The sequence below is a fragment of the Pelodiscus sinensis genome, chromosome 21, assembly GCF_049634645.1.
Source record: "Pelodiscus sinensis isolate JC-2024 chromosome 21, ASM4963464v1, whole genome shotgun sequence".
In the NCBI taxonomy this organism is placed as follows: domain Eukaryota; kingdom Metazoa; phylum Chordata; order Testudines; family Trionychidae; genus Pelodiscus; species Pelodiscus sinensis.
Window position 1 is genome coordinate 25925780 of NC_134731.1, and position 25553 is coordinate 25951332.

Here is a 25553-nt window from a genome sequence, read left to right on the forward strand (position 1 = left end):
GAGCAGCGTGGATCTGTCTCTGGGCAGCATCCCACAGACTCGTAGTGCAACTGTCCACTTGAATTGCCATTGAACTGGAATTCCCATTTCTTCTGAGCTTTCAGTTGTGCCATGTTTGCATTTCTACCATGCACACCAGAAGGGATGCCAGGAAGCGATGTGTGATGTGGGCTTCCATGTTGTGCTTGAAGCCACCTGTTTCCACTCTTACTTGCACTGCATGGTGATTGCAAGGCTTTTCCAGGCTTGTGTTAAGAGACTTGATGTTAGTCGGGTGTGTGGTTCTGAGCTGCAGGGCACCACACCCACAAGGTTGCCGTTTCTCTTTCTCTCATTACTAACTAGCTATCATTACCGATTGAGTCCTCCCGATCGGACACAGGGAATATCCGCCGCTGCCTGGCTCACAGCCTCTTCATGAACACTGCAGAGTTGCAGCCCGATGGCACCTATGCCACCGTAGACTCCAACCAGCTCGTGGCAATCCATCCCTCTTCTGTCCTCTTCCACTGCAAGCCAGCCTGCGTCACTTACAACGAGCTGCTTCACACCAACAAGTGCTACATGAGAGACCTGTGTGTGGTGGATGCAGATTGGCTGTATGATGCTGCACCCGACTACTTCCGTAGAAAGCTAAGAGCAGCCAAGAACTGACCTGCTCTGTGTGCCACCGCACGAACCCTGGGAGATTTCTAGGGTTTTTTGTAATGAATGTACAGGAACAATAGTGCTTTGCCTTGCCAATCAGGTAGGGCTGTACAGGAAATGGCTTCTTCACAAGAGCCATACCTCATGCACTGTTGGACTGGCTTAGAACAATCATCCTTTATTACAGTTAATAAATAAAAGGGCAACATCACACATGAACATAGTGTATATATTAACATGTGCAGGTTGGGGTGGTGGTCTTGGAGTCCAATTTTTAAAACTAATGGAAATATATCGGGGTTGTGTATGAACAAATGAGATCCCACGGGGACCCTTTTGAGCAGAGCAGGAATTTTTTGACAATTGCCCTTGTCTCCTTTGCAGGCTTTATCGGCAAAAAGTTTTAAATCTTTGTGTATAGTTGTATTAACAGGACAAAACTACCTTTTTTAAATGTACATTTTTTGGAGGGAGGTGCTAATGAATTTTACCTCGTCCGACATCTTTCTGCCTGATGTTACTTTCACCTATTTGACCCATCTGAAAGCAGGAAAGGTTTATCTGAATTGACAGCTCTTCATTGCTTGTACCTGTTTGTAAGCCCAACCTTGTGGGGCTGATAGCGGTGCAGTGGCATGGCGAGAGATGATCAGTCACCTCTGTCGTTTGCTAGCGGAGGGACTGCAGGCATCTCTTTCAAATGCTTCCTTCGTTTGTAATTGCTGCACCATCAGCCCAGCAGTGTCTCTCTCATCCCGTTGGTTTTCATGTAGTTGTGTAGCAAACCAGCTGCCATGCAGGTAAAATGCTTCTGGGACTGCCCCCGTTCAGCCACACCAAAGTGCCAATATTCCCATGGAATGCTGGCCCTTCACCACAGCTGTGGACGTCGGCATTGGCAGGTTAGTTCTAAGCTGCTAGGCGACCCTTGTACATCTCCACACTGCACTTCTTGCCGATAGACACAGAATCTGAAGCCAGTTGGCCGTCGCAACGCCAAACTAGGGAAAGCAATGGATTGACATTTGGACCGCCTACATCTGTAGCGCTCGGTTGTTTACAGCAGTAATGTGTGGCTTTGGCTTCAAGAGCTAGTGCTGAGAATTGTCTCTCAAGCAAGAGAAGTTGATGTCGGTTTAAGTGGTCTTGCCTGGTGGTTGCAGTTGCCCAATAGTAGTACATAATGTGCACATGCACTGCAGCAGTAAAGGAATGCTGGGCTCGCAGCCAGGATAGAGTTCAATGCAAGAAGATTTTTAATCCACTATGGAGCTTTTCTAAGTAGTATGTGTTAAAGAACTTAGGTAACATTTCTGCTGTGAGTTGGAGTTTGTTTTTTTTAAATTGGCAACATGCTGGGGTCTAAGTCTTGCTTGGGCAGGTGTGGCTAGTCACATGTTCCAGGCAATTCATAACTAAGTAATCCATAGAAAAGTCATAACTACAGATGATAAACCAGATACTTACAACTGAAATGGTTAAAGTAGCTAGGTATGAAGCTCTCAGGCTCTTTACATGGCAGACTGTCTGCTGAATCAGCAAAAACCAGTGTCCTCTGCACTTGCTTTTCAGCATTCCCACAAAGCACAAATCTTTAATGAAATCTTTGCTTTTTACTTAGGAAGCCAGGCACACATTGTTGGGCTTTATCACAGACTGTTTAGTGATGTTGAGTTGGGCAGCGATCTATTATGTATCGCCTCTCTCCAAATGCCACAGTAATTACTTGACTGTATAACCAGCTATCTTCTGAGTACAGTCTTTTCCTGTACATTGTGATTGAGAAACATTGTTATTCCTCACTATATCTGTGAGAGAGGGGATGGGATTCAGACTGCTAACTTTTGTGCTCTGCCAGCTCAAATTGTTGTGCCAATCTTTGCCTGAAGAGGGTTTCTTTACCATAGTAGCCAAACCAGAAGCAAAGACTTTGTTCCAGACTGAATCCAGAAATCTGGTAGGAAAGAAATTGCCATCCAACATACTGTCCTACACACATATGTTTGTGTTTCCTCTTTGGCCAGGTTAGAACTTCCAAGTTCACTACTTGGAGGCAGCAGATCACATGTCTTATCCTTTGCAATAGTTCATCCGTTTCTTTTGCAGCAAACTTTACAGAAAAAAAAGATGATGTAATTGAGAGTCAGACTTCCTCAAAGACTCTTTAATCATCGTATAATTATTTTCTCTCTGTTTTACACCAGTATTTTTCTGCTTTTTTGGGGGTTGTTTTGCCCTTCATTAGACCTTTGTAGGACGGCAACATTGGCTAGGAACATTTCATCTGTCTTTGGCATTTTGGGCTTCCTCCCGCATTATAGCATCTAGTGGTCAGATGCTTCACTGTAGAAAAATGGCAATAAGAACCAATCTTATTTTTAATCCTGTGTTTTATACAGGAACTAAGGCAGGTTCAGCCAGTCTAACTGCTTGATTGTCCAAATATTATTTGCCTCTTAATGTCTTGAATAAGTGGAATGGACTGTTCTATATTGTCCATAAGGTAAGGTACAGAGAAAAATTATAAGTTTTAAAAATTAAATCCTTTTGAGTATTTCTAAAACAACTTCTCTGGGAGAGGTATCTTCTCAGTTCAACAGAAATCTCTTTGCACAATTTGAGTTGTTCAGTTTTATGATGAGTTGAATTAAAGCAGATTTCTAAAAGGGGAAGATGGGAAACTTTTATCAGTTAATGTGATTAGTTAACATGAGCTACTCTGGGATATCCCAGTTTGACTAAAATGGTGTTTAGTCCACTCTTGTATTTTTCAAACATCCATTTTACTTTGTTTTTTAATCTTTTAATGGTGCTGCTCAGGGATAGAATCATATTGGAAAACTCATTCTTCTTCTGAACAGAGAAGGTGCTGACTTCACTGTGCAACCGTCAGGGAGAAGTTATGCTTCCTGTCTTGATTCCCCCCCCCCCCCCGGTTAAATGCCTCACAGTTACTCAGTATATTGCAGTATGCCTTCTCTTCAGACCAGTATTATTCTGACTACCCTGGTCCTCACCCAGTGAAAGCTCTGATAAATACCTCTCTTTTAAATCTGAGTTAACACTCTCCTCTAAATCTGCAAATCACTGACTCCTAGGATCAGCATCACTGTAAGTAGATGGATTTATAGCATAGAATGCCAAGAATATCTTTCCTTCTGTTTCCAGAAATAATGAAGTGTATCATTCTATTTCCGGAGAGAGTGACGCTGAATTTTTACAGGGATCTAGAGAAAATGTATAAATATAGCCATTGGTTGTGCCTCTCTCACTGTACCCATGCTGGTAAGAAACATGATGAGGGGTTAGGGCAAAGTTGCTGCCCTTCTGTGCACGACCAGCTGCCATTCTGCATTTGAACAGTATGTTATTACTTCAGTTGTTATACAAACTGCAGGGAATTATCAAAGCACTGTATGTAATTGTTCCTGTGTTTATACAAAAACTCTGCAGCTGTAGGGGAAAGTGGAATAAAAGCACACTTTGTTTAGAAGCTTGTTTAATATGTTGGGGGGAAGGGAGATCCATTCAGAAGCAACTAATTTGTACATTTGACTTTCTCATAATAAAGAGATGGCTAAACTCCAAGGTTAAGCAGTTGTTGCCTTATTTTCTATACATAGCTTAGGCTTTGAAATGAGCAAGCTAAGTGGCTATTAAAAGTACATGGTATGTTTATGTACAAATTCTAATTTTACATAGTGATTTTCTTTGTACTTTGGGCTCTTGTAACATGATGTTTTATTCTAAGTGGGCAGATCCCCATTGTCGGTCCTTTTATAATTAATATTAGTAAATTAGTACTAAGTTTTTTTTCTGTCTAATTTTAAATTTAGGGAGACTTGCAAAAATGAATGAAAAGTCAAATGCAGCTATCTTACAAAGGGTGGGAGATTGTATTTACAATACTTTTATTATAGCCTGTGAGGTTTCATTGGCCTCTGTACAATTTTTAAACTAGATTTCTGTAAGGCTTAAAACAATCAGTCTCGAGGAAAATTGTAAATACTGATGTCTTGATCATTTGGACTCGCCATCCTACTCCCAGATGCAGTTTTTTTTAGAGATTCTTGGTTCATAAAAATAATAAGATTTAGCATCTCTGCGGAAAGAAGAATATGGAAACCCGAAGAGTGAGACATCAGCAGCTGCTCCCCTCATGCAGTGTCATAAGTTGCACAGGAAAAATGTTACACAACAAAGGTGGCCTCCAACTGTTCTCTAGCAAAATGCTGGCTTCTGTTGCCAGTTCTGCAACCGAAGTGGCCAAATAACTTCTCTGTACTGTAGGATCTCCCCCTGCAAAATGGGAATAATTATAGTTCTCTTCCTTTAACTTTTTTTTTTTTTAGATCGATGAATGAAAATTGCTACTGAAGGGTTACGTCTTTATTATGGTGTTTCCAAATGTATCTACCTTTTCATTATGGGAAACGTTTTCATTATGGGAAAACAAGCAGTTCAGTGATACCTTAAAGCAGTGGTCTCCAATCTTTTTAAGTGTGAGATCACTTTTTGAATTTAAATGGAATCCAGGATCTACCTCAAACTCAAACACTGTTGCCCTGCCTCCTTCCCACCGCTTCTCCAAGGCCCCGCCCCTGCTCACTCCATCCTCTCTCCCTTCCCCATCCTCACTCACTTTTAGCAGACTGAGGCCAGAGGACTAGGATGTGGGGGGGGGGGAGGGGGAATGTGGACTCTGATCTTGAGCTAAAAGATTTGGAGTGTGGGAGGGGGTTCTGAGCTGAGCCAGGGAGCTAAGGTGCAGGAGAGGGTTCAGGGTGCTGGCTCTGGGAGGGAGTTTGGGTGCAGGGGGACTCAGGGCTAGGGCAGTGGTTTGGGGTGCAGGAGGAGTTCAGGAGGTGGGATAGGATTTGGAATGCAGGCTCCAGGTGAGCACCACATACCACATGTGGCTTCTGGGTGGTGGTGCAGGGGACTAAGGCAGGCTTACTCCTACTCTGACCCTCACCACTCCCAAAAGCAGCCAGCAAACGCTCTCCATCTCTGTCCCCACCTCTGCTCTGTGGAGATGGGATACAGGGTGGAAGGAGGTGCATTCTGACATCAGCAACCCCTTCACTTCTTCCTGTGCCCCACACAGCAAGCAAGAGCCTCCTGGGGCTAGGGGGAGGCAGCTCCAAGGCAGAGGGCAGGAGCAACAGGGCAGTGCTTAGAGGGGCAAATGAAGTGCCAGCATTTGACAGCCTCTTGGCCAAACCTGTCAGGATCAGCTGTCAAAGGCTCCAAGCTCTACCAGTAGATCCTGATCCACTGCCTTAAAGACTAACCATTGTATTATGGCATAAGCTTTCGTGAGTGTCCACTGATTAAAGGAGTTGAAACTCACGAAAGGCAATGCTATAATAAAAGTCTTCAAGGTGCCACTGGAGTCCTTGTTGTTTTTGCTGAAGCAACTACCTCTGAAACCTATCCTTCTGGAAGTGAGACACTCAAAAGCCCCTTGAGCAAAATGGCAGCTCATGAAGTATGCAAATGCAGCATAGCAATATTCACCGCTTCGTCTCATTTTCATATTTTCTTGCGCAAGACAGCGCAGTATAGATGTAGCCTAAGTGAAGCATTCACACTACCAAGCCCGTTATTCCACAATTGCGGGCTGCAGACTTCAAACCCTGTAGTGCTTTTCACGAGGAGTACCACTAGTTCCAACTTTGTACGTCCAAGATAACAGTAGTGCAGACATTCTGGTGTCACTAATTGGCCTCTGGGAGGCCTCCTGCAGCTGATCACTCCAGCCACGCTTGGCCAACCCACTGCTCTCCCCTCCTGCGGCGCTCATCCTGGAATTGATGTCATGTCCCACGTGATCAGCTTTGTGAGCCCTGTGCAAGTGACCAGCACATGGAGACATGAGTGCCCCCACTGTCCTCGCTGACATCGTGATGGTTGCCAGCACTTCTGCTCCCATGGCCCCCACTGCCCAGGGATGCAGAAGAGCTCCAGCCTGAAGTGCTAAGGAGATCCTGAATCTCACTGAGTAGGGCGGGGGGGGGAGGAGGGGGCGTTCAACCTCCATGAACTCTGCACAATGCAGGCAAATGCCAACATCTATGGTAGGATTGTCTCCAGCTTCTTGGCCAAAGGCCACACCAAGAACCTGCAGCAGTGCAGGTTCAAAATCAAACAGCTGTGCCAGTCCTACCAGAAGGCCAGGGAGCAGAGCAGCTGTTCTGGGGCAGCACCTGCCACTGTTACAACCAGCTGGATGTCATTCTGGGAGGGGAGTCGGTTACCTCCACCGCCGTGGTCCAGTCTGGCCTAGACATGCCTGGCATCAGCCTGCAGGTGGGCAGGGTGATGGAGGAGGATGCCAGAAAGGCAACAATGCCTGAGAGCTAGGAGCTGCTCCTCGCTTTGGAGCCGGTCCGCCCCTTCCAGGATGTTTCCCAGGCTTCTGACAACCCTGGGGAGGGCACTTCTGGTGAGTTTTCTAACTTTAGCTGCAAGTGAGGGTCAGGCAAAGGGCTGCATGCTCCTCTCTGTTACTCACTCTGGCTGTGTCTACACTGGCATGAATTTCCAGAACCGCTTAAAACGGAATACTATTCCGTTTTCAGTTTTTCCGGAGAAGGAGCGTCTACATTGGCAGGCTGCTTTTCTGGAAAAGCCCCTTTTCCGGAAAAGCGTCTGTGGCCAATGTAGATGCGCTTTTCCGGAAAAGACTACTGGGCTGTCTACACTGGCCCTTTTCCGGAACAGTGTTTCAGAATAAGGACTTATGCCCGAGCGGGAGCAGAATAGTTTTTCCGGAATAGCGGCTGATTTTGTACAGTAGAGCATCGTTGCTTTTCCGGAAGTTCAAGGGCCAGTGTAGACAGCTCACAGCTTATTCCGGAAAAGTGGCTGATTTTCCGGAATTAGTGGCCCAGTGTAGACACAGCCTCCGAGGGTTGCAGAACAGCTTGTTCACATGTCTGTAGATGGCGTGTCAGGCTGGAGCACTCATTGCCACAATGCTGTCACACAGGAACCCTTTGATCCTTCTCACACGATTCCCATAGAGGCCTGCCTTATTCCAGCCTCTGTGGTAGGACACCTTCCTACACTAAGCCACCAGGAAGCAGTCTGGGGTCATGGAACCACATAGCAGTGTAGCACGCTGCCCTGATTCATGCCCGCACACAGTCAGCATTCGCTCCAAATCAAGCACAGTGATGCAGGGAAGACTGATGATATGCATAGGAACCTGCTGGAAGGAAGAAGAGGAGGGGAACCCATTAGCACTTTCTGCCACTCATACACACTTCCCCTCTCCTTCCAGCAGGCATTGATAGAAATTCTCACCGCAGGATGCCACGAGTGCCAGACCCAGCATGTGCAGGACACAGTAGGAAGCTGAGCCGCCCCCCGGCATGGTCCTGGCCTGGTGGGCACCTTACCATGCCTACTTATCTCCAGTCTCTGTGTTTGTGATGCTCCCCTGGGATGTCTGTGCACCTGCTGGAAAGTACCTGCTTTAGAAGCAAATTATGGCCTTGCTCAAAACACAGTGCTGTTGTCTGAACTGAGACCTTCAGTGTTGGCTCAGTGATTAGGGCTAGGCTTCATACAAAGCGTTTCCTGTGAAGACTGCCCTTGTAAATTCACAGCAGGACAGCGGTGAGCTGGGCATGTCCCTAACTTCCTGCTGCATCTATCCACCTGACCAGGATCTGCAGATGAATAAGAACATGGGACATGCTCATGAGGGAGCAGCTGGTCTGCCTGCAGTCCCTCATGCAGGAAGTCAAGGCAGAGTACCTGGAGCAGGTTACTGAGAGGAGCGGCAGGCTGACCAGGAGACAGAGGCCACATGGGAGCAGCTGGTACACCAGCGTAACATATTCTCTACCCTCACAGCAGTGCTGGAGCATGTAGCAGCATGCATGGATTGGGCCACCAGCCACATCCCACCTGCTCGATGGCCACCCCTGCAAGGGTCTCCAGGGATTGCTGGGACCCCAAAACACAAGGCATGGGGCCCTCTAGGCCACCTGGAGGCAAACACCAGTCCCAGCCCTGGCCCCCATTACAGGTTCTTTCTCCATTCCCTTCCCTGTTGTATGTCCACTGAATAAAGACTCCTGTTTGTTAATCAATGATCTCTTTATTGTTTGCTCTGCCAAGGAGGGCAGGAAAACAGAGAGACGGGGATCTCTCTCTCTCACACACGCACACACACACAGAATGCAGGGTGGAGAGTCTCACAACTGGTCTTGCATAAAACTGTCTTTCAAGGCGTCTCTGATGAACAATGCCCCTTGCTGTGCTCTCCTTGTGGCACTGGTGTCTGGTTGCTCAAACTCCCGAGCTAGGCGTTCTGCCTCAGCCCCCCATGCTGGAAGAAAAGTCTCCCCCTTGTTTTCACACAGGTTATGGAGCACACAACATGCCGCCACCACGAAGGGCATGTTGAGCTCGCTGATGTCCAGGCGGGTGAGGAGACTCCTGAACCTCCCCTTTAAACGCCCAAATGCACATTTCACCACCATTCTACACCTTCTCAGCCTGTTATTGAACTCCTCCTTGCTGGCATCCAGGCGGCCTGTGTAGGGCTTCATGAGCCAGGGGAGCAAAGGGTAGGCTGCATCTCCCAGGATCATAATGGGCATTTCCAACTCTCCGACCTTGATTGCCCTATGGGGGAAAAAAGTGCCAGCACGCATCTTACTGAAGAGGGATGAGCTCTGCAAGATGCGTGTGTTATGCGCCTTTCCCGACCATCCAACGTTGATGTCAGTGAAGCGTCCCTTGTGATCCACAAGTGCCTGCAGCACCATGGAACAGTACCCTTTTTGGTTGATGTAGTTTGAGGCATGGTCGTCAGAAGCCACAATGGGGATGTGTGTTCCGTCTATGACCCCCCCACAATTGGGGAAGCCCATGTCGGCAAAACCATCCAAGATGTTGTCTATGTTGCCCAGAGTTACAAACCTCTGTAGCAGGATGTGGTTGATGGCCTTGGCTACTTGTAGGAGCACAGCCCTGACTCTGGATTTCCCCACCCCGAATTGATTCCCGACTGAGCGGTAGCTGTCTGATGTAGCTAGCTTCCAGAGGGCAATGGCCACGCGTTTCTGCACGGGGATGGCAGGTCTCACTCGGGTATTCAGGTGCCTGAGGGCAGGGTCAAGCCACTCGCAGAGTTCGAGGAAGGTGGCCTTGCGCATGCGGAAGTTTTGCAGCCACTGCTGATCATCCCATCCCTGCATGACAATGTGATCCCACCAGTCCGTGCTTGACTCCCTCCGCCAGAAGCGATGTTCCATTGTGTCGAGGGGAGTCAGAGGCATGTACAGAAGCAGGAGTGCCAACACTTCGCTAACCATGGCTTCTGGGCCATGCTGGACCTCCTCCTCTTCCTGCTGGAGCAACGTGCGGGCATTGTCGAAGTACTGCTCCATGAGGCGCAGCATTGAAGCCATGAGCGTGGCACTGCCTTGCAGCTGCTCTGGCTCCATGGTTGCAGGGCTGTGGTGCCAGTGTGGGAACCCAGGGCACAACAAGACAGGTGCCCACCGTGTCCCTTTCCTGTTGCACAACAGGGGCGTAATGGAGGAGCACTTGTGGGATGCAAGAATGGAGAGGAGCCTCTGAAAGCCCAAGTCGACACCAGACGGAGCCGCTCCCCAGAGTTCCGCCTGGGGCGCCGAGGCCGAGGCCGGCTCTGAACGTGGACACGTCACCTCCGGGAAACTTCGATTGGTGCCTGATGCGGGGACACGGCTCCACAGCAGGTGCCCAGCGCGCGAGGTCAGTGAATTCGAATGGATCCCGCAGGGACCAGCGGCTCCGGCGGTGCGGGGGGGGGGCGCGTTGCAGGGCTGCAATCCCCCGGCGCGGCTGCAAGGCACGAATCGAGGCAGCGGTTAGGTCTCGAGCCGGCAGGCCCCGGGCCAACTGCCGCCCGCCCGCGGCCTCCGAACCGCCCCTCCGATCGGTTTGCGCGCGACGGTTACTGGGCGGGGCCGGGAGGGGCGCGCGACGGTTACTGGGCGGGGCCGAGAGGGGCGCGCGACGGTTACTGGGCGGGGCCGGGAGGGGCGCGCGACGGTTACTGGGCGGGGCCTGCTTCGCGCCGAGATCGGCCTGCGGGAAGAGGGTCCCCTGGCCCGGCCTTAGAGCGGGGGCGCCAGCGGCAATGGGGGGGGGGCCTTACCACGCGAGCTCGGTGGAGGCGGGGACGCGACTCCTTGTACGGCTCAAGGGCGGCCCGCGGCTGCCGCTGCCCGAGACCTGAAGAGGCAGAAGCCCCCTCATCGAACCACTTCCGGGCGACCGCGTGCACTTCCGGGCGACAGCTTCCGCTTCCGGGCCAGGGGCCGCCCCGTGTCCTCTGCTCCCGCACGTGCCCCGCGCCTCACTCGGCCTCGCTCTCCCGCCAAGGATGCTGCTGGCCCGGGCCCTCCGCGCCGCCGCCGCTGCCCTCCGCCCGCTGCCCCAGCGGCCCCCGCGCCTCCTGCCCTCCGCGCTGCTGCGGCCCGCCACCGCCCGCCCCTTCACCCGCAGCCTCTGGCTGCTCAGCGCCGACCCCGCCGGGACGCAGCGGCCCGGCCTCCTGCGGCCCCCGCGGGCCTCCCCCGCCGGCCTGTCCTGCGGCTGCGGCGGCCTCCACACCGAGGGTAATGGGGGGTGGAAGGAGGCAGGGCGGGGGCAGGGAGCCCTGGACGCAGAGCGGGTTTCCGAGGCGCGGGGCTGGGGCCGGCGGGTCACCCGCGAGGGGCCCAGACGTGCGCGCTGCGCCTGAGCCGCGCTCGGCGTCTGGCTCCTCGGCCTGGACTCGCGGCGGCTTCCCTGGCCGTGACCGGCTCCGCTCAGCGCTTGGTGATTCCCCCCCGGGGGCGGGATGCTGCGCTCGGGCAGCTGCGGGGAGAGCCTGCTGTGTCTCCATCGTCTCCTGGCTCCTGCCATGGGAGAGGTCTGGCTAGCACAGCAGGGGGAGTTGGGGCTGAGGCAGTTTCTGCTCCTAATTTTGCCATTGACAAAATGGGCGGCCTTGGGCAAGTTTCTCAACCTTTCTATTATGTGCATCGCTGCACTCCTCCACCCCTCTTAACGAGGGATGTGAAAGGTTAACTGGTCACCTGATGAACCAGTAAAAGCATCACCTTAAATGCAAATCCTGAAGCCTGAGATCTGGGCTTCTGAAGAAGACTGCAGAGCAGCGTGGATCTGCATAACTTGAGAGGGGTTGATGCCATCCAACTTCTTGTGCTCACTTCATTCATAAGTTAGGTGCTGTTTCCCTCCTATATTGTACCTGTAACAGTACTTGCATATATTGAAAGAAGAGCTTTTTAATAATGTCTTTTAGTAATCACTCCTTACCTAAGCCTTCATCCAGAACTTCAGAACCTTTGGCAAATCAAGGGCTCTTACATGTCCTCTCTCTGTAATCAACATAATTCTTTGCCCTCAACAGTATAGTGCTTTTCAGCTGAACATGAACAAACACTTTATGAACAAGTAGGCCTTCTAATATCAGTATAAAGTCTGTGGTCTTACCTCACCATTTTATACCCAGATAAGCTGAGGTACACACAAGCTATTTGGTCAAGTACGTAGCTCAACTAGAAATAGAATCTTGAGGCTTAACTTTACTTTCTCATCTAACCACTAGGGAACAATGTTTCTAACTCAGGTGTATTAATGTCTTTGTCTTTTTTATTCCTTGAAGGGGACAAAGCATTTGCACAGTTTCTGACAGATGAAATTAAAGAGGAGAAGAAGATCCAGAAACATAAATCCCTGCCCAAGATGTCTGGAGGGTGGGAGCTAGAAGTGCATGGCACCGAGGCTAAACTGGTGCGGAAAATAGCTGGTGAGAGGTAAGTGTGAGATGGGTTTTTTGCTTAATTGATATTTGATCTTTTCAGTGAACATAAAGGACTTGGTAAAAATTGCAGCCAGCATGTTTTGTCCAGGATTGAGGTTAATGAAAAGCTATTAACTTAGTGCTGTTTCTCATTGTCAGCTCTGCTGTCATTCAGGGCCAGTACAGATAACAGAAGCTTTGTAGTCAATTTATTTTTCTATACTGTAGCACTGTGGTCACCAACAGGTCGATCGCAATCTACTGGTCGCTCGCGAGGCCTCAACCAGTCGCTCGCGAGGCGTCCTGTCTGCCCTGCCCCCATTTCCCTCCCACCCCCGAGAAGCCCCACTACTTACCTCAAGTGAAAATGGAGGTAGTGTCGGCTTCCCGGGAATGGACAGAAGTCCTGCAGCTTAGCGCCACTTCCGGCGATTCCAGAAGTGCACTAGCTGCTCTGCCGGGTGTTCTGTGGGAGGGAGCATTGGCTCCCTGCACTGCACAGGAGAGGTGAGTCAGCCCCACGGGAAGCGCGCAGGGGGTTGGCCCCCGGGCAGGTGTGCGCGCGGGGCTTCCCTGGGCGGGGGGGTTGGCGCCGGGGCAAGCGCGCACAGGGTTTCCCTGCGCCGGGGGGTTGTCCCCCTGGGCAAGGTGTGCCCGCGCGGGGCTTCCCTGCGCGGGGGGGGGGGGGGGAGCGGTCGGCGCCGGGGCAGGCACGCGTGGGGCTTCCCTGCGCGGGGGCGGGGGAATCGGCACCGGGGCAGGCGTGCACGCGGGGCTTTCCTGGGCGGGGGGGGGGGAGGGGGGGTTGGCGCCGGGGCAGGCACACACTGGTTTCCCTGGGGGTGGGGGGTAGAATCCTGGGAGGAGGGAGATGCAGGGGACTCTCTGTCTCCACTCCCCAGCCACAGAACGCTGTCCCCACTCACCTGGCCCCAGCCACAGAACGCTGTCCCCACTCCCCGAACTCTGTCCCCACTGGCACCCTGTCCCCAGCTGCAGAAACCTGTCTTCTGCCCTCCCAGCACCTTGTTCCCTTTCCCCTGCCCCCAGCCACAGAACTCTGTCCCCACAAAAATGTATAATTATAAATGCTTCATTTTAGATTTAAATAGCATGAATAAAAAACAGACCATTTATTTCATAACTATAAACATGTGATTTTAATTGTATGTATCGCATAATTTAAAAATAAACTGTTTATCAGAGTGTGTAAGTAAGGGCTGGGGATAGCAAGTGATGGACAGGAGGAGAATAGAGAGGGCGGGCTTTCAAGGAAGGGGCGGGGTGGTAGATCTTTGCCTGTTCTGAGATTTTAAAAAGTGATCTTGGGTGTAAAAAGGTTGGAGACCACTGCTGTAGCACAATGGGGTATACTTTGCCATTGTATCTTGCCTTTGTCTTCTAAGGATTCATGGCCATTTTACCTTGGGGGGAAACAGGAAACATGAATTTAACCTAGTAAACTAAGAATACATTCGTTCATAAATACAAGGAATTTATGTGTTTTAAACTTAGTACAGTTTATCTTTGAGAGTAGCACACCATGCAAAGTGCTTGGAAATTCAGTGAAGTGCATACTGTACTTCAGACCCCATTAGTCATATCAGCAATGTCAGCAACTGAAATTTGGTGAGCTGGAATAGAGCTGTGACTTTCGGTTGTTCAACTAGCTGGCCTTTCTCTGGTATTTAATCTCATCCTTGTTGTGTTGAAGGATTACCGTTACATTCAACACTAACAACAGCATTCCACCAACGTTTGATGAAGAACCACAAGAAGGACAAAAACCTGACGAACAGGAGGAGGTAAATTTACAGCCTTTATGTACCCTTTGCGCAGCCCCTGAAAATTGCATCCCTTTAATGCATCTGTAACTGGACATCCAAAATCGCTACTCCCTGAGGGCTTGTCTACACTATGCGATTAATTTGAATTTACTGAATTCAAGTTCTGGGCATCCAGTGGTGAGAGGTCGAGGACCCATGTCCCCACAGCAGAGGAAGAAAGACACTCTTGTCTGGCATAAAATGTGCCATTCAAAAGGATCCTTTGTAGCTAAAAGCAAAGGAAACTAAGATGTTCAAACTTGTGGCTGCCTTTACAACTTACTGGAAGGAAGTATAGTTAAAAAATTGTATTGTTATATTCACATCCCTTGATCTTTTAAAGTGAGCAATGTGACGGTTTGAGGCAAAAGTTTGCTTTGCTATGAACGCTGTTAGACATTCAAGGAGTCTGTAATGTCTAAAAATTAGTGATGCTAAGAAATGGGTAATTTGTTAATCATGTAGTCGATAAAAATTTTGTTGACTACACGATTAGTAGATAAGGGATAGCACTGCTATCACTCAGTCCTAGCTCCTGCGGCAGCAGGGGTTGATGCTGGGTTCCGGCACGAGGCAGGACTGAGCCAGCCTGCCCGTGCGCTGGCTCAAAAATTTAGTTGCGGGGCAGGGGAGGGTTGCGTGTCGTTGATGATGATAATTGATAAGCACCTGCTTATTGGTTAATTGTCCAGTCGAGTACACTATTACATCCCTACTAAAAACATGTTTGAAGTTTGTAGTAGTAGACTTGTGCTGCTTACTTTCCTCTAGGGATATTAAAATTAATCAACTAATCGAATAGTTGATGGAATTCCCATTGATTATTTGATTAGTCAGTAAGGGCGCTTCTGCTTTGAAATGCAGCAAGAGCCTGCCTGGCTGTTGCTACATTTCAAAGGTGGAATGCCACTACTGTACCATTGCCCCCTCCCACGGAGCTGGGGGAAACCGGCTTTTAAGATGGCTCCCCCCACCATTGCCGCCCTCCCCCCTCCACTCATCTGTTGCTGCCTCTTGCAAGGGAGGGATGCAACTAGTTGACTAATGTGTCAACTATCTGATAAGCTTTTGCTTAGTCGTTTACATCCCTGCTTTCCACTATTACTCTTGCACTATGAGATAACTAGCATAGATGGAGCCCAAGGCTAATATGATCTTCTCTTACTTTTCACAGCCTGAACTTACATCAACTCCTAACTTTGTTGTGGAAGTATCAAAAGATGACCCCAAACAGACTCTTGTGCTTGACTGCCACTATCCTGAGGATGAGGTAGATATTATAATTGGAGGAAGTGAACTGCTGAAAATTATGGGTTGAGTGGGACAATGCATTGTGATTTTGTGTCCATTATCCACCTGGCTGTTGCAAGATCTTGTTATTGCTTCGGTTGTACAAAATATACCAGCTTCTATAATCTGTAGGGAGTCCTACTATCTGTTCAGTGCAGCACAGTAAAAGGCTTTGTTTGCAGAGCCAGGAACTTCTCCACTCATCTGATCTTGCTTCCTTATTTATAGCTGCTTGCTTTCCTTTGAGCTAGTTTCAGCTGAAAAGAGTAGGCAGAAGTGAGTGAGCAGGGATTGTTAGCAGTGTACCACAACTTGAAAGATACAGCAATTTAAAACTGAGAAAAGAAAACAGACTTGTGGACTTCATTGTCACTACATGTCATTGAGACCCAGAGTGAAATTCCAAAATAATGTAGACATTCTGTTGAGAACATTGTAGTTGCATTTGACTTTTGAAAGAAAACCCTTAATAAAAATCCTTAGATGGGCTTCCTGGTATGTAAGTCGTACTCTAGTTGAGAACATTTAAGGGGAAACTTTTTCTTGGATTATTCCAGAATTGTCCATTAGAAGATTTTGTACATCTTCTCCTGAAGCAATTGGTACTGGCCCCTATCAGACACAGGATAATGGGCCATGAAGAATGGTAGATTTATGTGGTTGTGTGCTTACATGTAAGTGTCCTTACCACATGTACACAGGAGGAGGAGAACTGGGACCGCCTCAGTATGAGGCTTAGTGAGCAGAAACTGCAGGGCTACGTTGAGACTGCAGGCTTCTTGTGTAAGAATTATTTTCTGCAAGAGTTCTGGCGGAAGAGTGTTCACACTGCCATGTGCTTTTGTGCAAGAGCGTCCATGGCAATGTGGATGCTCTCTTGTGCAAGAAAGCTCTGATGGCCATTTTAGTCATGGGGGTTTCTTGCGCAAGAAGCCCTCTGTTCCGACACTGTACTGTAAATTTACTTGCGCAAGAATGCGCATGCAGCTTAGACGCTCTGCAAGTTTTTGCGCAAGAACTGCTGTTCTGCAAGAAGCCTGCAGTGCAGACATAGCCCAAGTGTATACAGCTCTACCCTGTGGCAGTCATATGGTGTTTGGGGCACCATAGCTTCTGCCAGATGAACATAATGGTTGCAGATGCTCTCCAGTTAAGGTAGTTCTTCCTCACAACTCTCCTTTCTTGTCTCAGATTGGACATGGGGAAGAAGAGGAGAGTGACATTTTCTCAATTCGGGAGGTCAGCTTTCAACCCACTGGAGAATCAGACTGGAAGGACACCAACTACACTCTCAACACAGACTCCCTTGACTGGGTAGGTTCAGTACGCTAGACTGCATAGAGCTTAGCTCAACTTGTCCTGTGTGATTTTTCTCTGTAGACATTGATGTAATCACCAGGCATTCTGGTCTGGGATCACTTCTTGATGAGGCACTCTCATTGAGAAGTAGGGTCCTGTGGTTAGGGTGTTGTTTAGGACTTGGTATTCCCTACTCTGCCCCAGGCTTCCTGTGCAACTTTAGGCAACTCTCACCTCAGTTTCCCACCTGTAAAATGGGGATAACACTGCTGTCCCTTATGAGGTGCTGTGAAGATGTGAGATGCTCAGATATTACGGTGACGGAGGCCATATACATACCTAACATAAAATAAAGTCCCTGAGAGGTCTGAAAGCTGATCAGTAGGACGGAGCTCTGCACCAGTGTCTGATCAAGTGTCAGTGACATTATCCCAATTGCATGAAAATGTGGCCGATTTAAAGTACAGTTGGCAGATGAATACATTTTTCTGTCTGTGTGTAATGACACACATGTGCATAATAAAATGTATTTACCAAAAACCTCACCAGGCACCTGCTGATACTCTCTAGCTGCCCATGATTTGACTGGAAATTCATGTTGGAAGGGTTAGTACATGCAAATCCTTTCCCACCTGTATCTGAGTGGCTCACTGGTTGGAACAGTACTAATGATCAGGGCTTGCCGAACCGCGGCGAGCCCCCCTCGCCAGCCGCGCTGTCCAGCGATCTGCACATGCGCAGATTGCTGGAACCTGGCTCTTCCGGGTTACAAGCTACTTGCCCATGGCGAGTAGATTGTTTAACTTGTCGAACCCTGCTAATGATAATGCCATAGGCTAAGCTGCTGTTGGTGTGTTTTTTTTTTTTAAAATAAAGAAACATGCACAATGCATGGGCAAAGGAAGCTCTTCTAGCACTTACTGTTTAGCACAAAATGTATTCTTTAGGGTGGAATTATCACACATCTACTTGAAACTCTAAAAATACGTGAATAGGAGAAAATGCAAAGGAATCTTAATTGAACAGGTCTATACCACTGGTATCAATTGTCTGTCCATACTGCCCAGACAATGTTGAAAAAAGCTTGTCTGAACTTCATTTGAGAGAGACTCTTGAGTGGCATACTAGCTTACAGTGGCATTAGACTCTCTCAGTATTACAGTGGGGTGCAGTTTAAAAAATAGAAGTATGTGGTCCTTAGAGTAGTGTTTCCCAATTTTATTTGGCTATGGAACTCCTAGGGTTGCCTTAAAAAAAAAAAAAAAAAGCAGCCCTGCCACAAAAAAGACTTTAAGAGGGAGCAGGGGAGTGCCGGCTTCTCGCGGAACCCTGGGGTTCTGCGGAGCACCAATTGGGAAACACTGCCTTAGGGTACGTCTAGACTACATGCCTCTGTCGCCAGAGGCATGTAGATTAGGCTACCAGACATAGGAAAATGAAGCAGCGATTTAAATAATCGCCGCTTCATTTAAATTTACATGGCTGATGCGCTGAGCTGACAAACAGCTGATCAGCTGTTTGTCAGCTCAGCGCGGCAGCCATGTAAACTTAAATGAAGCGGCGATTATTTAAATCGCCGCTTCATTTTCCTATGTCTGGTAGCCTAATCTACATGCCTCTGGCGACAGAGGCATGTAGTCTAGACGTACCCTTAGAGGAATCCTTCACCATTCGTGGTCTTAGTTCAGGGGTACTGTGAGGAAGGGAGAGGGTTCTTTCCAGTTTGGGAAAAGGCTCATTTCTTCCCAATGGAAAGTGAAATGTAAAAGCATTTAAAAGAACGCTTATTGATAATAATTCTGTGTTTCAATAATTATCTTGCAGGCTCTGTATGACCACTTAATGGATTTCTTGGCTGACCGAGGAATAGACAACACATTTGCTGATGAGTTAATTGAGCTCAGCACTGCATTGGAGCACCAGGAGTACATTAGATTCCTTGAAGACCTTAAAAGCTTTGTCAAATGTCAGTAGATTAGGAAACTAAGTCAAAGCTTACAGATGTGGATCTCTTGTAGCAGTGCTCTTACCAGCAGCTGTCACCACCAGTAAGTTTAAAACTTCAAGGTGGGGTGAATACATCATGGAAAACAAAATGATTCTGTAACTTGTCAATAATTGCATTTCAGATTTAATTTATGTTGCAGCCTGGATTTATGTTTTATGTAATTCTCATGCCTCCTGCCAATTTGGGTATTTTTGTATAATTAAGAAATACAATACAGTGACACACACAATAAAATCTGCTCAAGTAAAAAAAAAAAAACTTTCTGCTTTACTATTGCCGATTAAGTACTGTAAATTGGTCAAATACTTATAGACATTACAGATGTTTCTGAAGGTTATGGCGAAATGAGTTTTAAAATGTATAGATTATGTATGGTTGTATAAAGATATAAGACTGTTTAATTAGTTTGCCTTAACACAGAGGGTGATTAGAGGCAGGAAAGGAAGCATATTATTTCTAGATGAACAGTTCAAATCTTATCCAGACAGATTCTGTGTTGAGCTCTATCACCTTATAGGATTTGGTTTCTCAGTCCCCTTCCTACTGATATCTGCACGATGAATCTGGCAGAGTTGTGTACAGTGAAGATGCTGCTCCCTTGCGCTAGTTCTTCACTTTTGGCTATTGAGCATCTATTTGATTGCACCCTTGAAAGGAAAGTCTGATTACATGACCCAGATTAAATTAAATGATACAGTAGAGCCCCAACTCCATTCAAATTACTCCCCTATTTAGTCAAAAGGAAGTGATGTTTAAATAAATCCCTGCATGCTAGTCTCAGCCTGTGTCTGACTCGAGCTTACAATTAAGGATGCTAGTTGGAGTTGGTATGTATCAAAGCCTTTTTCCTCTAAATAAGGTTTGGGGTTCAGCTGCCCCAGCAGAGGTGGGGCATTATATCAGTGAAAGGGAAGAATTTAGTGTAATTTTTAAGAAGTGCTAGTTTGTTCTTGGTGAATGCTGACATGTTACAGCTAAAGTTTGCCACTATCAATCGCCTACTTTATGTGCAGCTACAGAAGCTGAGACGGGCAGAACCCCGCTGTATTCTTTCTGTAAAACAGGAAAAGGGAAAAGCCAAAAAGGCAGTAGTAAGTTATTAGAAAGCTTGTGGCTGAATTCAAGATTCTGGAGAGGCTTGCCTTACAAACAGCTGCTTATCTGAAATATTTATTTAGCTATCAAAGTGCAGTTTAAGTCAATATTGCTTGATACCCAGTATTAAAGTACAAAACCATTACAATTAAATATAAAAAGCATGTACAGGATGCCATCTGAGTTGCTTAGAGGCTGAAGGAAGAATCCTACTAGTGCATTCTTTCCATACAGAAATCCCAGCAGCGCTGTAGTTATAGGAGGACTGTCCAAGAGTCACAGACCTTTAGAAAAGAAAGTGTCCAGTCACTTACAGGTATACACAATACAACAACACTGGAACAAGGTCAATCTTCATGGGTACTAATGCTAAGAGACACCTACCACTAAGCTTTTAGGTTGGGCCATGCAAAGGGAGAAAAAAGGACTATACTACATCTAAGGGTTATGTTGATTTCAGCTCAATACTTAGGACTTGTATAAACAAGCTTTCAGTGCACTTAAATCAAAACAGCTTCACTGCTTGTTACTGAAAAGGATCTGGAGGATTTAAGGTTTCTCTTTCAGTGTCTGCAACCCACAATGCACTGTGCTAGTGCAGGAGACCCAGAAAGTAAAAATACAGATGAGCCTCACCTGGGGAAGAGAAGGCAACTAGAAAAGAGTAAAGAAAAAGTAACTTTGGCTTTGATTTTATTAATGGCAATTTTATTCTATATAGATAATTGCTTAGCCCAATAGCTCTGTTTGTGTTACAGTATGTGTTCCTATTTTGTGTATCAGTGTAAAGACAAGTAGCCAAATTAAAAAATCGAATCTTACTGTCATGTTCCTCTCAGAAATGCTGTGTTTTTGCTTCCCAAAAGGTGTGCATTTGTGGGGATAAAGGAGAAAGCAGTACAACCTTTTAAGTTGAGTAATTTATGTGGTTTTACCCGCTACATGGAGAAGCACACATGAATGCGGATGTTTCCCTTGACAGTTTAGACTCACCGGACAGCTCATGAAAAGATTGGCTTCTCCGTCCATTCCACTAGTGATGGAGAACTCAGGATTGTGAAGACACTGATGACCATGTTCTGTTACACTGTCTTCTAGAAGTGACCGGAGCTTCTGTTCTGTCATACCCTGAGACAGAAATAGATGAAGAAACTCATCTTGTGTTTTTAAAGAGGATTTTCTGAGCAGTAGTTTTGCAGCAAGTTTACCTAACTCTCAGAACTAGCATTTCTGACTACACAGCTCATATGGTAGATTATTTACTTCAGATGCAAGCTTTCCCTACATGGGGTTTTCTCAGGTGTGGTTTTTTTTAACATGATGCTTAGATGAGTGAGATTACATAGGGCCATATCTGCTCCCACTCCCCTGCTGCTTAGTTTTACAACCATTCCATTCAGCATACTTCTAGGATGGGCTCTACAAACCACAGTTTGAAAACAGCTCTGTTGAGCCACCTTTCCATTAAGCACGTGCAAGAGGACCAAGACGGGGGCATGAAAACATGAATGACCGACATCAGCAACATTTGAAAGAAGGGCAACTTTGCCCAGAACTAAGGAACTACAACACTTCAGGTAGAGTTTACCTGTGTGCTGATGTATAATCCACACTGGCATAAAACCAAGTGACTTGTCACAGTCAGATGATTCCTAGAAACAGAACAAAGCATGAGTTAGACACCCCTAAAGGAGAAGAGAACATTGAATTCTATCAGGCCTGAAATTAGATGTTAGAAGCATCTCCCACAGGATTTGTGCCTCTTGAACAGTTGTTACAATCAAACCCTTACTAGAGAAAGAGGTCTGATTTTTTTCCTCAAGGAAGAGGCCAAACTGTCTCCAGACAGAGGATGGCTATCATCTCAATGCAGAATCCCCTGTACTACTTATGGATTTTTTTATCTTCAGAATCTCTTATAGCAAGCTTTAAGAGAGGCATAAAGCTGCAGTGTACAAATCACACTTTGCACAAAACATAAGGGAGCTGCTCGTCTTACAGAATATTGCTGTTAAAAAGCGTATTGAGTTCCACAGCGGGCTGCATACCAGTGTTAAGTGAAGAGATCCATAAACCTCTTATTACAGCAAGAATGAATGAAGCCAGATTTCATCAGCCAATCAACAGTTGCTAGAAATGAATGCATTAAAATGTTTAGGCTTTGAGAACATCATTACATACTTGGCTGAATTCAGAAGGTCTACTGGAGGGTAAGGTAGTTAACATACAGCATGTAGTGATAGGAACCCGTCTCACCTTTTACACACTGGACAGGTAATCTTGCTGCCTGTGTCCAAGCCGTCAAGGATTGCATTGAAGCACTCCTGGTCAAACTGTAGACTCCGTTCATACTCTTGTATGGTCAACTGCTCTGTTCAAGCCCAGAAAACAAAAACCAGCTGTCACTGGCTACTGGCTTAAGACACTTGTCAAGATAAAATTGTTATGGCTATTCAGAGAGCTGGATTTGAGAAATACTGGGTTTGTCAGTATTTCTAACTTGTTTTTCTTTAGGGAATTCTGACTTAATTTTTTACTCATGATGCCCACTGAAAAGAGGATGCTAACCTAATTCTGCCCATTATATCTTCCATTTAAAGATCTCAAAGTAGTTTACAAGCATTAATCAACCGCACCTTACATCTCCCTATCTTATAGATGGGGAAACATGGATTGTGATTTGCCCAAGGTCAAAGAGTGTCTAAGCCTGAAGCTTCTGGATCCCAGTCCTATGCTCAGATTATTTCAGAGGATACAAGAGAGGATGTGTGTGCAATCAGGATTGTCATGTGGTCAATGATTCCTCATGGGAAAGTCAAATTAGGGTGAGACAGCCATAAATCAAATACTTTATATATTATCAGGGTTCAGGAACTCTTATTTCATATCAGAGATAACCTTCACATTTTCTATTCTTAATGGAAATACTGGAGCATTTTTGAAAATTTGCTTATCCAGCAATTGGCCTTCCAACCCTTCAGAAGGAAGCTAAAACTCATGTCCTTTGTTGGCACTTTCCACATCCCATGATTTAATTCCCAATTCTTTGGTAGCATTGCTTTGTTACATCTCCAATCACAACCAGCCACCTGCCAGGATCCCAAAGCATCTGAGATCATAGACTTTTAAAAAGAATCTTTTGGAAGCATGAGATTTCTGAGCCAAGAAGAAAGTCCGGCTTCAAATAAATGGATGACAAGGATTTCAGGAAGGTTAAAAATGACTCAGGTTAGGTCTATTAACAGGTCAAGATGTAATTTTTTTTTGAAAATTTACCTTGCAAAATCAACTCTTGCTGGATTTCCTCCAGTACTGCTTGTTCATCAGGGTCCTCCCACACCTGAAATGTACATCAATCAGTATTCCTCTCATTAGGCAAGTGGGGGACGGGGGGCATTATTTCATAGCACCAACAGGACAGTATTGTTTTGAAATACACAAACAATCCAGTGTAATCAAACACATGACTGTGCTGACTTTGCAATGACAGTTTCCTGAATTTGCATCATTTGTTTGCAGTTAGCAAGCAGAGGTTTCCAGACTCCTTTGACCAGTTTCCCCTCCTCTGTGAAACAGCTGTTTGTGCATGGACAAGGTAGCAAATTCTGCCCCCTCTCCCTGTTAAGGTCAAACCTCAGCATTTTATCCCCATGCCAAGAAACTACTAGACAAATAACACTAATCTTTCAAAATCAGGCACAAAAACCATCACCCAAAAGTCACAAGAATCTCATGGTTGAGGATAAAAACAGCAAGCAGTTAACTCCGGTCATCTGAAGAAGTGGACTGTGCCCACGAAAGCTCATAATACCATCTATGTGTTTTGTTAGTCTATAAAGTCCTACCAGACCATTTGCTTGCTGTTTTTTTCTGTAACAGACTCTCTCAGCTACCCCCTGAAGCTCCTGAATGGTTGAGGATGGAGATGCAGTTTGTAACATTGGTAGGCAGGGAAGCTGTGTATAGGGCAGATCTGAGATGATGTGCAAGAATCCAGCACACTGACCTGAGACAGCGCCTGCAAAGCCTGCCACTCCTCCTCCATCACTTCCTGCACCAGAGCACCCCTGGCATTGCAATGCACATTCTCCCCAGCCTGGCGATATCGATCCAGCAGCTTGGCACGACTGTTTTTAAGTCTCTCCACACAGCGCTTTGAGAAAAGAGAAAATAAATGATGCAGGATACATTAGCATCATGTCTTTTCTTTCAGCTGGACTACAGGGCAACCAGATGCTGCGATTTTATAGCTCACAGACATAACTGAAGAAAACGGAACAATTATAGGATTGTAATACCAACATGGTTTGGGGAAGCCCCACCAGCCAGCTGGATGGAACCAGAGACCTAGTCAGGCTCCTAGACCATTAGCAGACAGGACTACAGGAGACCAAGAGCAATTCAATTTGGCTGGGCAGATGGGATCCCAGTTCTCCAGGCAGAAGGTAAGATGGGGGAAAAGGTCTGTATTTTCTACCCAGTCTTTAACATATAGGGACCAAATTTGTATGGTATTTTACTATATTCACCCTCACGTGTGTTCAGATACATACTTGGCTGGCAATTCTTTGGCTTCTTCTGGCTAGACATTATTTGTTTTACCATCAGCCAGCTGTATATATTCTCCCCTCCCCCTCCCCCCGCCCCTTTAATAATCTGCAGTTGGTGGTAAGGGTGTAGGAGAACTGAGATTAAATCAGAGCCTCACAATATTTATTTCTCAAAGTTATCCTACTGGCTAGAAAAACCTAGGAAACTTATTTTGGAACCCTACAGAGCTTCAGGAGATTTGGGCAGCCAGCCAACCAGAATAGCTCCCCTCCCACCCCACTGCCACTAAGACACACAGGTTAACATGCAACTCTTCCTTCTGTATAATTTTCAGGGTGCCATTGAAATTAAGCATTGACCAACTCATATCTGTTTGAAAATGGTGTTAGGGAGACATAATGTGTAAGCTTTGGCCTGGGTAGCTAGACCACTTGGATTCGATTCCTACACTTGATAGAAGCCCTGTTTCTCTGGCTGGAAGATGGTGCAAAGCGTACTTAACAGGAATGCCATTAATAGCTTAGCAGGTCTCCCCACCCACTTCCCAGCCGGTGAGCACAGCAATCCTGCCACCGGGCTCGCTCCTGCCAGCAGTAGCTGGCAAAACAGGGGGCCATGCCAAGTGGAGCCCCCCCCCTTCTACTGCATCCAGCCCTGGCAGACAGGGGGACCCGGTGTTAGTGGGGCAGCCCTGATGTTTGAGGCTTGAGCGCAGGCAGGTGCCTCCTGCCTCATTTTGCCCGCTCGCTGCTACCCAGGGGGCTAGAGGAGTCCGGGGCGGGGAAATCGTTACAATGTATCCAGGGCCCGAACGCCGGGCTCCCCCGCGTTCTACGGGGCGGCGCTCACCCGGCGGTAGGTCTCCTTCCAGGGCGGGGCTGCGGGCCCCTTGTAGAGAGCGCGGCGCTGCTGCCCCGGCGCCTCCATGCCGCCAGCCTGGCCGTGGGGCGCGCTGGGACTTGTAGTCCCGCGCGGGGCGCGCTGGGAGCGGTAGTTCCGAGGCGCCCGGCGCGCT

General features: G+C 47.3%; 4 protein-coding genes across 4 annotated transcripts in view; 2 read left to right on the plus strand and 2 right to left on the minus strand.

Annotated features, from left to right (window-relative positions):
* Positions 1-4236, plus strand: part of DHX33 (DEAH-box helicase 33) — a 25762-nt gene extending 21526 nt beyond the window's left edge. The window contains exon 12 of the mRNA XM_006136073.4: positions 346-4236. Coding sequence (XP_006136135.2) covers positions 346-654 — 309 coding nt within the window. The 3' untranslated portion in view covers positions 655-4236. The remainder of the gene's footprint in view (positions 1-345) is intronic.
* Positions 3721-10947, minus strand: LOC102447468 (uncharacterized). Its single transcript, XM_075904391.1, has 2 exons — positions 10814-10947; positions 3721-10497 (listed from the first exon to the last, which is right to left on the minus strand). The coding sequence occupies exons 1-2, from the start codon at positions 10912-10914 to the stop codon at positions 8859-8861; spliced, it is 1740 nt and encodes a 579-aa protein (XP_075760506.1). The 5' UTR covers positions 10915-10947; the 3' UTR covers positions 3721-8858.
* A 94-nt stretch (positions 10948-11041) lies between these two features.
* On the plus strand, positions 11042-19150 carry C1QBP (complement C1q binding protein). Its single transcript, XM_075904392.1, has 6 exons — positions 11042-11276; positions 12332-12482; positions 14184-14274; positions 15470-15565; positions 16777-16899; positions 18709-19150. Exons 1-6 carry the CDS (start codon positions 11042-11044, stop codon positions 18856-18858), a joined length of 846 nt encoding a protein of 281 aa, XP_075760507.1. The 3' UTR covers positions 18859-19150.
* Positions 19151-20046: 896 nt separating this feature from the next.
* Positions 20047-25545, minus strand: RPAIN (RPA interacting protein). The gene is made up of 7 exons (XM_006136076.2): positions 25388-25545; positions 23994-24140; positions 23264-23327; positions 22244-22358; positions 21576-21639; positions 20981-21115; positions 20047-20271 (listed from the first exon to the last, which is right to left on the minus strand). The coding sequence occupies exons 1-7, from the start codon at positions 25463-25465 to the stop codon at positions 20242-20244; spliced, it is 633 nt and encodes a 210-aa protein (XP_006136138.1). The 5' UTR covers positions 25466-25545; the 3' UTR covers positions 20047-20241.
* Between the last annotated feature and the right edge of the window lie 8 nt (positions 25546-25553).

Excerpts from the sequence above, each read along its gene's own strand:
- LOC102447468 (XM_075904391.1), bottom strand. The coding sequence starts at position 10,914 with ATGAGGGGGCTTCTGCCTCTTCAGGTCTCGGGCAGCGGCAGCCGCGGG. Across the intron at positions 10,498-10,813 it reads GCCTCCACCGAGCTCGCGTG|CCGCGCCGGGGGATTGCAGC; the intron begins GTAAGGCCCCCC and ends CGTGCCTTGCAG.
- RPAIN (XM_006136076.2), bottom strand. The coding sequence starts at position 25,465 with ATGGAGGCGCCGGGGCAGCAGCGCCGCGCTCTCTACAAGGGGCCCGCA. Across the intron at positions 23,328-23,993 it reads CTTTGCAGGCGCTGTCTCAG|GTGTGGGAGGACCCTGATGA; the intron begins GTCAGTGTGCTG and ends TGTACATTTCAG. Across the intron at positions 22,359-23,263 it reads GCAAGAGTTGATTTTGCAAG|AGCAGTTGACCATACAAGAG; the intron begins GTAAATTTTCAA and ends GGGCTTGAACAG.
- C1QBP (XM_075904392.1), top strand. The coding sequence starts at position 11,042 with ATGCTGCTGGCCCGGGCCCTCCGCGCCGCCGCCGCTGCCCTCCGCCCG. Across the intron at positions 11,277-12,331 it reads CGGCGGCCTCCACACCGAGG|GGGACAAAGCATTTGCACAG; the intron begins GTAATGGGGGGT and ends TATTCCTTGAAG. Across the intron at positions 16,900-18,708 it reads ACACAGACTCCCTTGACTGG|GCTCTGTATGACCACTTAAT; the intron begins GTAGGTTCAGTA and ends ATTATCTTGCAG.